Source organism: Bos grunniens, chromosome 6 (genome assembly GCF_055505025.1).
Source record: "Bos grunniens cultivar Pamir isolate PY7600 chromosome 6, Bosgru_T2T1.0, whole genome shotgun sequence".
Taxonomy (NCBI): Eukaryota; Metazoa; Chordata; class Mammalia; order Artiodactyla; family Bovidae; genus Bos; species Bos grunniens.
Genome location: NC_141170.1, coordinates 12,653,681 through 12,669,371, shown reverse-complemented (window position 1 = coordinate 12,669,371; position 15,691 = coordinate 12,653,681). Strand labels below are relative to the sequence as shown.

The window sequence follows — 15,691 nt, the reverse complement described above, 5'->3', positions numbered from 1 at the left end:
TGCAAAGGCGGGATCGAGCCTCAGGAGTCCCCCTGGAAATTCTTGAGCATCTACCCCCAAAACCATAGTCTGCCTACTTCACTGCTTTGTGCTCTCACCTACACCTCTGACTTTACTGGGGGCTGTCCCCCACCACCATCTCTCTCTCTGAAAAACAGTTAACTTACAGCTCCAGTTAATAAAAATTCCTGGGCGTGACAAGTGTTTTACTTCACAAACTCCTTTGGGAGTTCTCTAGCCTGCATGAATAGGTTCTTCCGGCCACATGTGATTGTTCAGAGCCTCCCAACTGTGAGAGGCATGAGATGTTCTAAACTGTCTAAATACAGATTCCTTTGAGCAGTTAAAAGATTGATTAGAAATTGTATTGGTGAAAGGTTTTTCACTTGTTGGGCCAATGTTTGCTGCTAAGTTTCCATATCCCTTGCCTACTGTGTCCCTGGGAGTGTATTGATTAATATAATTGGTGTATAGGAATGTAAGTAGTAGCTTTAATGTTTGTAACCTTGGACCCTTGAGTTAATTCTTTTCTTGTTATAGCCCACCACACCTTTGCCCTATAGGAATGCAACTTTATCTAGTGCTTTCGGAGGGTGGTGCCTGACTTTAGAATAATCACCTTTAGAGAAAAATAAGTTTTCTGAAGAAAGGATCATAAAATGTTAACAGGCCTCCTGGCCAGAAGATGATGTAAGTCACCTAAACTTTTGCATATGATAAGTTTGCAGGAAGAAACCCTGGCTTACCGCTGACTCTACCCCTTCCCCCATTATACCCTATGCACAACTTAAGGTATAAAAACTACTTTGGAAAATAAAGTGCGGGCCTTGTTCACCGAAGCTTGGTCTCCCCATGTCGTTCTTTCTCTCACCTTCTGGCTGAATTCCCATCTGGAGTGTGGAGGCTCATCAAGCCTACTAATTTTGCCTGGGCTTCTAAGATCTGACCAGGGAAGGCTTAGTGTCTCCTCTCCTTCGGGAGAACGGGAGGACGCCTGTGCCCATGTAGGTGATGCAAATTCCTTGTCTTGGAATTTTATTGGCTTTCCACGTAAACCAAGTTATTCAGCCTCTTTTTTTCACTGAATTTCTTCGCTGAGCTATCCTTATTTAACCACTCTTTATATGTTTAATTCTATCGTATCCCGAGCACCGAAGCCATCTCCCCTTCAAATTCCCTGGATGCACTGGGGCTGGACCCCGGCAAAGAGAGAAAGAGAAAGGAGGGGGAGAAGGCAAGCTTTGGGAGGCCATGTGTTCCAACAGCTCAGCTAGTAAGGGATGGTGCAAGTTTCTGGGGTTTATCATGGTTGATCTTTCTGTCCTGTCTCCTCTTTCCAGGTGATCCTAAGATCTCACAACAGGAAACAGCCTTCCCACAGTGATCTTGACAGCAACTGTCCCTTAGCATCTGTGGGTAGACACTGTGCTGAAGCCTTGACTTTGTCTCTTATTCTTTAGAGAGCCCCTGCTGCAAAAGTGGGGGCAATTCTCTTGTTTTATAAACATGAAAATTATGGCTTGGAGGGCAACTGAAGTTGGACAAAGTTTGACCAGCCTGCTCTTTACCAAACTTTGTTGTTGTTCGGTCTCTGTCATCTCTGACTCTTGGTGATCCCATGGACTGCAGTGTGCCAGGCTTCCAAACTGGTGAGCTGCAAAGCCAGGATTCAAGGTCAGGTTGTCAGACCCCAACGTCTGTGGTTTCTTCTTGTTTCTCATTTGTACCTGGAGAGTGGCCAAGATGGTAGTGGCCAAGATGGTGTAGAAAGACCCTGAGCTCACCTCCTTTTAGGACGACACCAAAGCCATAACTATCTGCAGGGCAACCATCAATGCAAAAGCCTGGAACCTACAAGAAAAGATCTTCTACAACAAAGACATAAAGAAGGAACCACAATGAGATGGATAGGAGGGGTGAACTCATGATGTGAGTCTTTGTACCTAACATAGTACCTGGCACATAAGGGCAATGAGAACAACCACCCATCACAGCAGCTACCACTTATTAAGCCTTGAGTAGGAAATGGCTACCCATCCCAGTATTCTTGTCTGAAAAATCTATGGACAGAGGAGCCTGACAGGCTACAGTCCATGGAGTCAGAGAGTTGGACACGACTGAGCGACTAAGCATGCATACGATTTGTATGCTGAAATTCTATCCCCCAGTACCTCAGAGGGACTGTATCTGGAGACAGGGTCTTTAGGAGGTGATAAGGGAAAATGAGGTCATATAGGCGGGCCCTGATCCATGGTGACTTGTTTTCTTTCAGTTCAGTTCAGTCACTCAGTCGTGTCCAACTCTTTGAGACCCCATGAATCGCAGCACAGCAGGCCTCCCTGTCTATCACCAACTCATGGAGTTCACTCAAACTCATGTCCATTGAGTCGGTGATGATATCCAGCCATCTCATTCTCTGTTATCCCCTTCTCCTCCTGCCCCCAATCCCTCCCAGCATCAGGGTCTTTTCCAATGAGTCAACTCTTCACATGAGGTGGCCAAAGTATTGGAGTTTCAGCTTTAGCATCAGTCCTTCCAATGAACACCCAGGACTGATCTCCCTTAGAATGGACTGGTGGATCTCCTTGCAGTCCAAGCAACTCTCAAGAGTCTTCTCCAACACCACAGTTCAAAAGCATCAGTTCTTCAGTGCTCAGCTTTCTTCACAGTCCAACTCTCACATCCATACATGACCACTGGAAAAACCACAGCCTTGACTAGACGGACCTTTGTTGTCAAACTAATGTCTCTGTTTTTTAATATGCTATCTAGGTTGGTCATAACTTTCCTTCCAAGGAGTAAGCGTCTTTTAATCTCATGGCTGTAATCACCATCTGCAGTGATTTTGGAGCCCCCCAAAATAAAGTCTGACACTATTTCCACTGTTTCCCCATCTATCTGCCATGAAGTGATGGGACCAGATGCCATGATCTTAGTTTTCTGAATGTTGAGCTTTAGGCCAACTTTTTCACTTTCCTCTTTCACTTTCATCAAGAGGGTCTTTAGTTCCTCTTCACTTTCTGCCATAAGGGTGGTGTCATCTGCATATCTGAGGTTATTGATATTTCTCCCAGCAATCTTGATTCCAGCTTGTGCTTCTTCCAGCCCAGCTTTCTCATGATGTACTCTGCATAGAAGTTAAATAAGCAGGGTGACAGTATACAGCCTTGACGTATTCCTTTTCCTATTTGGAACCAGTCTGTTGTTTCATGTCCAGGTCTAACCGTTGCTTCCTGACTGCATATAAGTTTCTCAAGAGGCAGGTCAGGTGGTCTGGTAGTCCCATCTCTTTCAGAATTTCCCACAGTTTATTGTGATCCACACAGTCAAAGGTTTTGGCATAGTCAATAAAGCAGAAATAGATGTTTTTCTGGAACTCTCTTGCTTTTTCCATGATCCAGCGGATGTTGGCAATTTGATCTCTGGTTCCTCTGCCTTTTCAAAAACCAGCTTGAACATCTGGAAGTTCATGGTTCACGTATTGCTGAAGCCTGGCTTGGAGAATTTTGAGCATTACTTTACTAGCATGTGAGATGAGTGCAATTGTGTGGTAGTTTGAGCATTCTTTGGGTTTGGAATGAAAACTGACCTTTTCCAGTCCTGTGGCCACTGCTGAGTTTTCCAAATTTGCTGGCATGTTGAGTGCAGCACTGTCACAGCATCATCTTTCAGGATTTGAAATAGCTCAACTGGAATTCCATCACCTCCACTAGCTTTGTTCATAGTGATGCTTCCTAAGGCCCACTTGACTTCACATTCCAGGATGTCTGGCTCTGGGTGAGTGATCACACCATCGTGATTTTCTGGGTCACAAAGACCTTTTTTGTACAGTTCTTCTGTGTATTCTTGCCATCTCTTCTTAATATTTTCTGCTTCTGTTAGGTCCATACCATTTCTGTCCTTTATCGAGCCCATCTTTGCATGAAATGTTCCCTTGGTAGCTCTAATTTTCTTGAAGAGAAATCTCTAATCTTTCCCATTCTGTTGTTTCCCTATTTTTGTTTTTTTCCTCTATTGTTTTCTTATAAGAAGAGGCTATTAGGACCAGACATGCCCAGAAGGAAGGCCATGTGAGGATACAGGGAGAAGATGGCTGTCTACAAGCCTCAGGAGAGAGGCCTCAGAAGAAATCAGCCTTGCAAAAGCCTGTGTCTCAGATGTGAGCAAACAACAATTCTGTTGTTTAAGCCCCCTCGTCTATGGAACTTTGTTATGGCAGCCCCAGAAAGTGAATACAGTGGCTCTCGATTATTGCTGACATGGCTCCCAGAAGGGCTCTAGAATGGAAATGGTTCATTTATGGAGACTACAACAAACAGAAGTTGATCCCATGAGAGGGTCCCAGTGGGGTGAGCTTGTGAGTCCAGCATTTTTCCAGTGCCTTCATCATTGCCAGGGGCAGCCACAAGAACCTGGCTCTCTTCCTTCGCTCCCATCCAGAAAGGAAATTTAACCATTGTCTTCCCTGGCTTGGGTCAGGAGGCTGACATTTCCTTAAATCTAAATGTGGCCTCCTGACCAGTGTCTCTGTCAGTGTGGCCAGCAGGGCCATTCAGTCTGAGTCAAAGTCATGCCTTCAAGGCTTCCTGAACAATCCCTGAAAACACGGAGACCCTGGGGAAGCTCTAGCTGGGAGGAACTCTGCTTCCACAGTCCATGGAATTCTCCAGGCAAGAATTATGTCCATGGGCATAAGGAAATGTGTATACTATGATGCCAGGTGAGAAAAGTAAAAACCAAAGCAAAAAAATAGGTTCTAATTTTTATAAATATGAAAAATTACCAGTATTTGAAGGAAGGGTAGGAAACAGCATCATTAACCCATAACATGAGTGTTTTCACTTCATTTTCTTTATATTTTCATAGTTTCTACAGCGCACCATGTATAATTAGAATTGCCTCCTAACTATATAAGGGCTTCCCTGATAGCTCAGTTGGTAAAGAATCCACCTGCAATGCAGGAGACCCCGGTTCGATTCCTGGGTTGGGAAGATCTGCTGAAGAAGGCACAGGCTACCCACTCCTGTATTCTTGGGCTTCCCCTGTGGCTCAGCTGGTAAAGAATCTGCCTGCAGTGTGGAAGACCTGGGTTCGATCTCTGGACTGGGAAGGTCCCCTGGAGAAGGGAAAGGCAACCCACTCCAGTATTTGGCCTGGAGAATTCCATGGACTGTATAGTCCATGGGGTCGCAAAGAGTCGGACAGGACTGAGCAAATTTCACTTTCACTTTTCCTATCTATCATCTATCTTTCTATCAGTTGTCTTCTGTTATTTTTTTGGTGAAAATCTGCATTGTTGCTTTATGTCTGTGTTTTAAATTTACACAAACAGTACCGGGCCACAGATTCCACTTGCTGCTTTACTTCTTTCTCCCTTGGGTTTAGATTCACACATCTTCTTGATGAAGATTGAGCTTATTGCTTTTCACTGACACATAACTTTGGTACTGCGTACCTACTATGCTTTATTTATGCTTCCCCCAAGGTGTGGCTACTCAGGTTACCTTTCATCCCTTGTTGCCACAGATAGTACTGTAGTTAATATCCCTGTACAGTCTATCTTACATACCTTTGCAAAAATCTCTGGGTGGAGTTTGGGGTCACAGGATATATGGATACTTAATATTAATTGGGCTTCCCAGGAGGTGCTAGTGGTAAAGAACTTGGCCTCCAATGCAGGAGACACAAGAGATGCAGGTTCAACCTCTGGGTCGGGAAGATCCCCTGGAGAAGGAAGTGGCAACCCACCCACTCCAGTATTCCTGCCTGGAGAATTCCATGGGCAGAGGAGCCTGAGAGGCTACAGTCCATGGGGCTGCAAAGAGTCGGACACAACTGAGCGACAAAGCAATATGATTAATTGGCACTAGAGTGCAAAATCCCATGGAAGGAGGATCCTGGTGAGCTGCAGTCCAAGGGGTCACTGGGAGTCAGACACGACTGAAGGACTTTTTACTATCACGCATTGGAGAGGGAAATGGCAACCAACTCCAGTGTTCTTGCCTAGAGAATCCTGGGGACAGGGGAGCCTTGTGGGCTGCTGTCTATGGGGTCGCACAGAGTCGGGCACAACTGAAATGACAGCAGCAGCAGCAGCAGAGTGCTCCACCAGGGCGTGAGGGCTCCTATTTCCCTAGGTCTCTGTCAACACTTGGTATTCTCCAAGTGTCTAATTTTGACAGCTGGGCAAATACACAGAGGTATATTACTAGGGTAGTTTGCCTTTCTTTGATTTAAACAAATTGCTTCTCTTCCCCTGTGTTACCATGTGCTTCTTGTCTGGGAACTGCCCTTTCCTATTTCTGTCCCTCTCCTAGAGGGACTCATGCTCTTTTATTGTTGACTTGCAGGAGGTCCTTCCTACTCTAAGGGCTAATCCCTGATCAGTTTAGAGGTCACACATGGCTTCTGTCATCATCTGTAGAATCCTTGACCTTGCCATTCCTCATTGGGTGCAAACCACCCCACCCCCCAACCCCCATTTTTATATAATTGGACCTGTCCCTTCTCTCCCCACTGTTTGTGCTGTTAGGGGTCTTGTTCATCCCCAGCCTGGGTCACAGAGATACCTTCCTACTTGGTCCTCTGTTTGATTTTTAGTTTCACTTTTCACATTTGGTTCTTGAATCCATCTGGAATCGTTTTACACATTTCATCTATTTAGTCCCGGCTCCCTCTTTTTAAGTTTGAAAGTTTTTGCTTACACAAAGGGTTCAGTGGAGAGAACTATTAAAAAAGTTGGTGACCTATAAAATGCCCTCCCTCTAAATAGAAAGGAAGAAGGGCCCGAATATATTTGGAAGGCTCTGTGCTTTGGAACTTCTGAACTGTGGAGCCAGGGTCATATCCATGGACATCCTGCCTGGGAACAAATCGACAATCAGCACTGCACTAATGGGCAACTGGGAAAGGGAAGGAACGAGCTGGGCTGAAGGTCAAGTTTAAGGAGGAAAGAAGGCCTGGCTATCAGGTGGGCCTCTCAAAAAGCCCTTGTTTTATGGATAAAATCTTCTGATGATGATGCCAATGGCAGTGTTGAAATCATAGAAATCTTCTGTGGACCAGTTCAGAGGTGTCTGAGTTCAACTTTGAAGGCAGTGCTGCTGATTGGCTGACATTGGTCTGTGACTAAAGGTGATGAAGACCAAGGATGTGTGATTGGTCCTGACAGCAGGTGACTGTCATCAGCTTGGCTATCCATCCAGCTGGGGCGATGCATCTGGGCCAGGTGCTGCCTTATGTAAGATCCTCCTCCCCACTCTGCAAAGTGGATTTACTCTGCTCCTGACTGCTCTCCCCACCCCATCCCCATCCTCCTGCCATCATCCTAATCTGACCCTGAGGACCATTTCCCCTGCAGGTGACAGATAACCACAGCTGCCAGGTCTCCCTGTCCACAAGCTGTTCTCTACCCGCTCAATCCAGCCTCTAGGCAGCCAGGATGAATCCAGAATGGTGAATACTGCTTGGTCTCTATCATTGTTTCCTAAATATCTGCATGACCGATTCTCCACCACAGTTACACGTTAGAATCATCTGGAACATTTTAAAAATACTGATAATTCCAACCCCCCACCCCTCCAAACTGATTCAGAATCTTGGTGATGGTGGTGGCAGGTCCCAAGCATTATTATTTATCTTACACACCCTTCCCCCTGACCCATGGATCTCATGTTTCTGGAGCTGAGAACCCCTGGTCTAGAGGATCAAGGGCAAGTTTTCTAGCAGAGCATTCAAGGTCTAGTAGGGTCTACCAGGCATTTACTGAAGAAATATCAGATGCCTGACACAAAGGCCTGGCATGCAATTACTATTTGTACTTAGTATGTGAATATCCACTTTGTTTCCTGCTACTAAGTGTGTCCAGGCCCTTTTGTAATCTAGCAGGAGCCCTACCACCCCAGAACTGGCATCGCCTGACTCCTCCTAGGGGTCTCAGGGCCACCCTGTGCTCACCCTAGGGGGCAGCAGTCAGGGACTCAGCGTCACACCCACCGGGTTTCTCCATCTGGGTACCTCAGACCACACGTCCAAGCCTGGCTTCCAAAACCCACCTGTACTTCTTGTCGTCAGCTGTGCAACACCTTGACTTTGGCTTAGGGAGACTGATTTGGGACTTCTGGCCTCCACAGCTAGAAGAGAGTAGATTTCTATTGTTTTAAGCCACCCAGTTTGTGTTAATTTGTTACAGCAGTCCCGGGAAAGGCACACACTCCCCATTCCTCAACTCTGTGTTACCACTTTGTTGACTTGCATCCCCTTCAGACTCCCTGAGGTCTCACCTGCTGAAACTCATCCACCTGTCTGCACCTTTATCATCCCTGCCCATGGCCTGTCCTCCACTGTGACCCATGTGTAATAAAGCTTTGCAAGCACTGTGATATACTCTCACAATAACTTTAGGAGGAAGCTCTGTTATCATTCCCCATACACAGACGAGGAACAGAGGTCTGGAGAAATCCCAGCTCAGACAGCATATCAGCAGAGAGCAGGGACTCAAACCCAGGTCCTCTGATGACAAATCTTGAGCCCTCAACCTCTTTCCAGGCTTATTAAGTGCTACAAGCAAAGCTCCTAAAGTTGTGGCTCTCTTGCCGGGGAGCAGGGTAGGAAGATCCACGGAGTGATTGCCCCAGCCTCTCACTCAGCACGCAGAAGCATCAGGCAGCTGGGAGCCCAGGAGCACATGGTGATGAGCAGGTCTGCTCTGCAGACGGACAAGAACCAGTGTTCATCTCAGTGCTGGGGAGAGTGGCCTCCAGGAGCCATGCCAGGGGCTTGATGCAGGATTCCTCAGGTCGGTAAGGGGGGTAGCCATGCCTGCTCTGACCACTAGCTCCTCCCCTAAATTGGTTCCTCCAAATAATGTGCTTGAGGAATTTGACAAGACCAAATCCACAATAGTTTAGATCCTTTGTTGTTGCTGTCATTTAGTTACTCAGTTGTGTCCAGCTCTTTGCGATCCCATGTACTATAGCCTGCCTGGCTCCTCTGTCCATGGGGATTTCTAGGCAAGAATAGTGGAGTGGGTAGCATTGTCGTTTGTTGGCAAAGTAATGTCTCTGCTTTTATTTTATTATTATTATTTTTTAATCCCCAACTGGACCTGCAGAACATTGTGCTGGAGGGTCACGGGCCAAATCACTAAGTTCCTTATTAATCCGTTTCAGCGCCATAGTCTGTGCTTTTCGTCTGGCTCCTCACTATCTCGGTGTGTGCTCGAAGGTCCGGCCAAAACTCCTGACTATCCTGGCGGCTGGGAAGGACTGTCTCTTCGTCTTACACCGGCTCTGCCAGACACAGGCGCTTGGTATTGAGGAGGCGGATCTCACGAGAACCTCGAGGCTGGTAACAGGAGCTGTGTCTCTGCTTTTAAATATGCTGTCTAGGTTGGTCATAACTTTTCTTCCAAGGAGTGTCTTAATTTCATGGCTGCAGTCACCATCTGCAGTGATTTTGGAGCCCCCAAAAATAAAGTCTGCCACTGTTTCTCCATCTATTTGCCATGAAGTGATGGGACTGGATGCCATGATCTTAGTTTTCTGAATGTTGAGCTTTAAGCCAACTTTTTCACTTTCCTCTTTCACTTTTCTCAAGAGGCTCTTTAGTTCTTCACTTTCTGCCATAAGGGTGGTGTCATCTGCATATCTGAGGTTATTGATATTTCTCCTGGCAATCTTGATTCCAGCTTGTGCTTCATCCAGCCCAGCATTTCTCATGATGTACTCTGCACAGAAGTTAAATAAGCAGGGTGACAACATACAGCCTTGATATACTCCTTTCCTGATTTGGAACTAGTCTGTTGTTCCATGTCTAGTTCTAACTATTGCTTCCTGACCTGCATACAGATTTCTCAAGAGGCAAGTCAGGTCCGTCTAGTCAAGGCTATGGTTTTTCCAGTGGTCATGTATGGAAGTGAGAGTTGAACTATAAAGAAATCAGAGGGCTCAAGAATTGATGCTTTTGAACTGTGGTGTTGGAGAAGACTCTTGAGAGTCTCTTGGACTGAAAGGAGATCCAACCAGTCCATCCTAAAGGAAATCAGTCCTAAATGTTTATTGGAAGGACTGACGCTGAAGCTGAAACTCCAATACTTTGGCCACCCGATATGAAGAGTTGACTCATTGGAAAAGACTCTGATGCTTGGAGGGATTGAAGGCAAGAGTAGAAGAGGATGACAGAGGATGAGATGGCTGGATGGCATCACCGACTCGATGGACATGAGTTTGAGTGAACTCTGGGAGTTGGTGATGGACAGGGAGGCCTGTCATGCTGCAGTCCATGGGGTCACAGAGTCAGACACGACTGAGCGACTGAACTGAACTGAGCCATTTCCTACTCCAGGGGATCTTCCCAATTCATATATCAAGCCAGCATCTCCTGAATTGCAGGCAGATTCTTTACCTCTGAGTCGCCGGGGAAGCCCTTAGAGCCCCTGATGGTGTCATTTTCAAGCCTGTACTGGCACCTTTCACCCTCTGCATGGGGACACTGGTGAAGATGTGTGACTCTTGGCGGATATTGTAGAGTCCAGTGGTCAGGAATGCACACCCTGGAGGTGCAGGGCTTTCAGTTCCACTTCTGCCACTTGTTATGTTAGCTGGGCACTCTTGGCTAAGTGACTTAACCTTTCTATGCGCTTATTTGTCCAGCTGTGAAATGAGGCCGTAATGGCACTTGCCACACAGGGCTGGTGGGGGATCAAATGAATTACAATACATACAGAGCATGGTAATTCTTGATCAATGTCAGCTCTGACTGTCTATCTGGCTGGTTTCCTACACTATTAGTGTCCTCTGGCTGCTGTAACAAATTATCATATATGTGGTGGCTTGAAACAACAGAAATGCATGCTCTCACAGCTCTGGCAGCCAGAGTCTATAATCAGTGCCACTGGTGTTAGCAGGGCCACGTTCAAGCATGTCCTGTGCCCGTCGTGAGTCCTTGACAGACGTTACCTCTCACTTAGCCATTCATTTGGTTGTGACCAGACCTCGGGCTACACAACTGGATACAACGCGGCTTAGGGCCTGTCCTGCAGGCTTTGGTCACCTTGTTCTGGAGACAGACACAGAGGTTCACCTTCATAGATCCCATAGTCTTGGCCTGTACAAGGGGGTGGGCTCTAAGGATTAGGTATGTAATGATGAGAATGCCCACCTCTGGGGGCCCTGAGACCCTTGTGCTTAGGGGACTCCAAGCAAAGGCTTGTTGACTGCCTGGCAGAGTTGCATTTAGGGGATTCACGGGGCTGGTGGGAGGGGTCCTCTGCCTACACTGAGATGGACCATGTCCTCACAAGCTTCTTGCTTTCCAGGAGACCCCACTGCCAGCTTTTCACGACAGGCTACATTGACCCAGTGGGCTCCTGCAGAGGGTCCTGCAGTTGGAATTCCTCCCTGGGCTCCTCCAGGCCACTTTCCTATATTCCCTGAATGGCTACAAACATTGCCCTGCAAGGTCAAGATCAAGGTCAGGAGGTCCCTCTCTGATGTGGGACCCACATCTTTCTCCAGCTCTAGCCCCAAATGCCAAAGGCAGTGACACGACCTGAGCCTGATGCCTCCCAGGGAATGGATCAGAGACCTGCCTTCCAGGCCTTCCCAGCTGTGTCTTTCTTTGCCAGCCCCTGCACTTCTCCCTGAACTGCCGTAAGCCCTGAAACTTGTATCTGTAAAGAGTGATTCCCCCAGCCCTCCTGTGACACCTGTACCCTGACGCCTCTGAGAGGAACCAGCCAGTCTGGATGCTGTAAGACTGCCATGCACACGTGTATCACTTGTGCTGGTGGGGCCTGGCTCTGCGGGTAGGGGGCGCCACTTCTGCCCCTGAGCCTTTAAACAAGGCTGTGCCCTCCTTCATCTTGTCCCCTGCCCCCGACCAGGCTCTCAGCATCCCTATGACTTCTCTATGAGAGCATCCTGATAGCGCAAGTGGAAGCATCCACACATGTGGTGACAGTCTTGGCATATGGCTCTTGCAGAAGGGACATTATGGCATTCAGGGTCCTACTCTGCCCTGGCTCATCACAGCAGGGTGACCTAGCATGAACAATGATACCAGAAACCTCTCAGGCTCCTGGGGTTTCCAGCCAGGTGAGCACCCAGCTGGAACTGAGTTGGTTGGAATGCAGGTGACCCCTAACACATCTTCAAAGCCATCAGAAATTGGGTTATTGTGAAAGGAGTGTGAAACCTGTAAAAACCATGATGGGAGAGGAAGTCTGTGGCTGTGACTGTGTTCTGACAGATTGTCACCAGCTCCCGGGCCTCGGGCAAGTCTCCCAAGCCTGCTGAGCCTGACTTCCCTCCCTGAGAAGCAGCCTAGGGCCCTGGTCAGGGAAGGACACTTTCTGGCTCTTCCCTTTCCAGACCCAGGCAGCATGCATTTCTCCTTAGGTAAGGTGTGGCTGTGTGATTTTCACTCATGGGAGTTTGCCTGGAACACACATTGCTGCCATGCCAAGGTCTTAACTGGCAGGTGTGAGACTGGACACATTACCTCCACCTGCCACAGGGCAGTTATTCCAGAAGGAGAGGGCTCTGCCAATCATCATCCCTAAAGCTCTGGAGCAGAAAGTGAAGTCGCTCAGTCGTGTCCGACTCTTTGTGACCCCATGGTCTGTAGCCTACCAGGCTCCTCCATCCATGGGATTTTCCAGGCAAGAGTACTGGAGTGGGTTGCCATTTCCTTCTCCAGGGGATCTTCCCAACCCAGGGATTGAATCCAGGTCTCCCTCATTGCAGGCAGAATGCTTTACCATCTGAGCCACCATATGCTAGGGGGAAAAAAAAGACCTGGGACAGAATCTCCGCTTAATCTATAGGAAGATGGGGAGCTGTGAGCTGAGAGAGAAACAATTGGAAGAGAATTTTTCCCACAATAATGAATATTTTACTGATGCCCAGCTCTGTTGGCTTGGAGCCAAACTGGGAGAAGCCATTGAAAGTTTGAAGTCAGTTGAACAGACAACTTGTTATGCTCTGAGCATGGCCGGACAAACATGCCCCGAAGATGGAGTAGATGGATGTGGATTCCCTGGTCCATGGCCTCCCTGTGTTACTTATGTTTCAGAGATGCAGTGGCTGTAGCTAAGTCAGGATGCTTTACAAGTTACACAGTGGGGCAGCCCCTAATTCTGAGACTGAAAGGACAGAGTAGTAGATGGAGAATGTGGAAGAGGAAGAGGGGACGGGACGGAGCCACCAGTTTGAATGATGACTTGGAACCTTGGGCTGACCCCGTCTACTCCCTGAACCTCAGCTTCTCTGTAAGATGGAGAGGATGAGAAACCGCAGTGCAGGGCTGCCTGAGGGTGTCGTGAATTCATAAACCCCATGCCGGGGGCCTGGTGAAGAGTAACTGGTCCACAACTGGGCATGCAGGAGTTCCCATCATGTGGGCCTGCCTGCAGCAGAGTCTCTGAAATGTGCTGGGCTTGGCGCTAGTCAAGCAACAGGCAGAGAATTAATGGAGGGGCTGCAGAGGGTTGAATTAAGCCCCCCAAATGGAGGGTGGGTTCTTGCTCAGAGGTTTCTGATGGAGTCTCACCTTCACCAGTGGTGTCACCTGCTCTCTGGGCAGTGGGGAGCCCTGGTGGGCCTTAGAGCAGGGAAGCCTGATTCTCCCTCCTGGAGTGCAGCTGGCCCCTTGCTCTGTGAGGAACACTTGTAAAGCCCTTGTCTTTTGTGTTCCTGGCCCTGGAGAGCTCTCTGATATAATTTATCTCCTCTCTTGTCTTTTTTCTCCTTTGGTTCCAGCCACACTGGCCTCCTTACACAAAAAGAACTTGTATCTGTTCCCTGAGTTATCATTCTCCTGTCAAAGGTGGTCACCCTTGGGACAATGACCCCCATTAGCTGTGGTGATGCTGAAGACAATGAGGATGCTACAGGCATGGCAGGGTGGCATGGGCACTGGAACCATGACATGGACCTTGTCTCACTCACACCAGGGCAAGTGCATTGCAGGTTTGAGATTCTCACTGAGGTTTCCCTGCAGACCTTCAGTGATGTGAATCTGCCCCCATGACAGCCCTTAGCACTCAAGGGCAACTCCCAAAAGATACAAGAGGGAGAAAGAGGATTAGAGTTTGGGCCAAAGCACATTTCTCCTATCCTCAGGCCAGCAGAATTTTCATTTGAGAGAGAATCAACCTCTGTGTTATGAATCATCCATCACTTGGAGGGGATCTCATGACCAAGAGCCCCCTTGTCAGTCTCACCTGAATGAATGGGAAGAGGAGGCCGATGGTGAAGTTGGAGAGCCAGTTGACGGTGCCCACCACGGTAAAGGCAGCTGGCCGCTGGGCTTGCTGGAAGAACTCGCTGGTCAGGATGAAGGGAATGCCACCTGCAACCAGAGCCAGGGCATGGGTTAATCACCCCAGGGAGGTCTGGCCACCAGCACCCATCTCTATTTGGCAGGGGAGCCCCTCCTGGTAAGAGGCAGCTCTGCCTGGGAGAGTGACACCTTTGGGCATGAGTGTTGGAATTATAGCCTGTAACCCCTAAAGATACACAAACCATTTCTCTGACCTGGTCCTCCCAAATGAGAGATGATTCATCTTCTAGGCTCTCCCATCTCAGTTTGGGAATCACTAGGTTGGACTTCCCAGGTGGCAATAGGGGTAAAGAACCCGCCTGCCAATACATGAGACATGAGAGATTCGGGTCCGATCTCTGGGTTGGGAAGATCCCCTGGAGGAAGGCATGGCAACCCACTCCAGTATTCTGGCCTGGAGAATCCCATGGATAGAGGAGCCTGGCGGGCTACAGTCCACGGGGTCACAGAGAGTTGGACATGACTGAAGCGACTTAGCACACACGCACAGGCTGGATTCACTCATTCCATCAAGATTCAGTGATTATTGGCTGTGCTGGGGCTGGCCCCACAGTCCTGGAGGAAAGTGGTCATGCCCCTGCGCTTCTGAGACTCCCTTATCTGCTGGGGGAGAAAGGATGACTTATTACAAAGGAAGTGAGGGAATAATAACTAATGCAGCATGTGATAAGCGCTGGAGGAAATGGTCAAGGCAATGGAGGGGGTGGAGATCCAGGTTAGCAGTGGTAGGGAGAGCTCTCTGGGCAGGTGATGGTGGAGATACGGCTCAAAGGAGGAGATGCAGCTTGTGAAGATTTGGGATGATCATGCCGACGGAAGGATGAAACGGCAGAGACCCTGAGGGGTGAAAAGGATTGAGAAGATTCCTGAGAGTCCCTTGGACTGCAAGGAGATCAAACCAGTCAATCCTAAAGGAAATCAACCCTGAATATTCACTGGAAGGCCTGATGCTGAAGCTCCAAATACTTTGGCCACCTGATGCAAAGAGCCTACTCATTGGAAAAGACTCTGATGCTGGGAAAGATTGAGGGCAGGAGGAGAAGGAGATGACCCAGGATGAGACAGTTGGATAGCATCACCTACTCAATGGACATTGAGGGACAGGGAGGCCTGGCGTGTTGCAGTCCATGGGGTCACAAAGGCTTGGACATGACTGAGCAACTGAAAAACAACAAGGTCTATAACAGAGGCTATCCTGTTTGGACATCTGAGGAAGGGGATAGAGGAAGGGGATGGGATGGCAAAGGTGAGCAGGGCCAGTTAAGCAGCCTCTGGAGATCAAGGAGAGGGGCTGCCATTGAGGAAAACCGATGAGGGGTTTAAAGGAAGGATTGATGTGATCAATTGG

At 48.3% G+C, this 15,691-nt stretch overlaps 1 protein-coding gene across 8 annotated transcripts in view; it reads right to left on the bottom strand.

Annotated features, from left to right (window-relative positions):
* SLC2A9 (solute carrier family 2 member 9) overlaps positions 1-15,691 on the bottom strand; it is a 233,564-nt gene that overhangs the window by 16,866 nt on the left and 201,007 nt on the right. For 5 of the 8 annotated variants that reach the window (XM_086404779.1, XM_086404786.1, XM_086404778.1 and 2 more), the window contains one exon: positions 14,225-14,352. In XM_086404779.1, coding sequence (XP_086260905.1) covers positions 14,225-14,352 — 128 coding nt within the window. Of the gene's footprint in view, positions 1-8,054; positions 8,133-9,122; positions 9,728-14,224; positions 14,353-15,691 lie in introns of those variants that run through there. The other 3 variants (XM_086404782.1, XM_086404780.1, XM_086404781.1) reach the window with 2 other exon arrangements.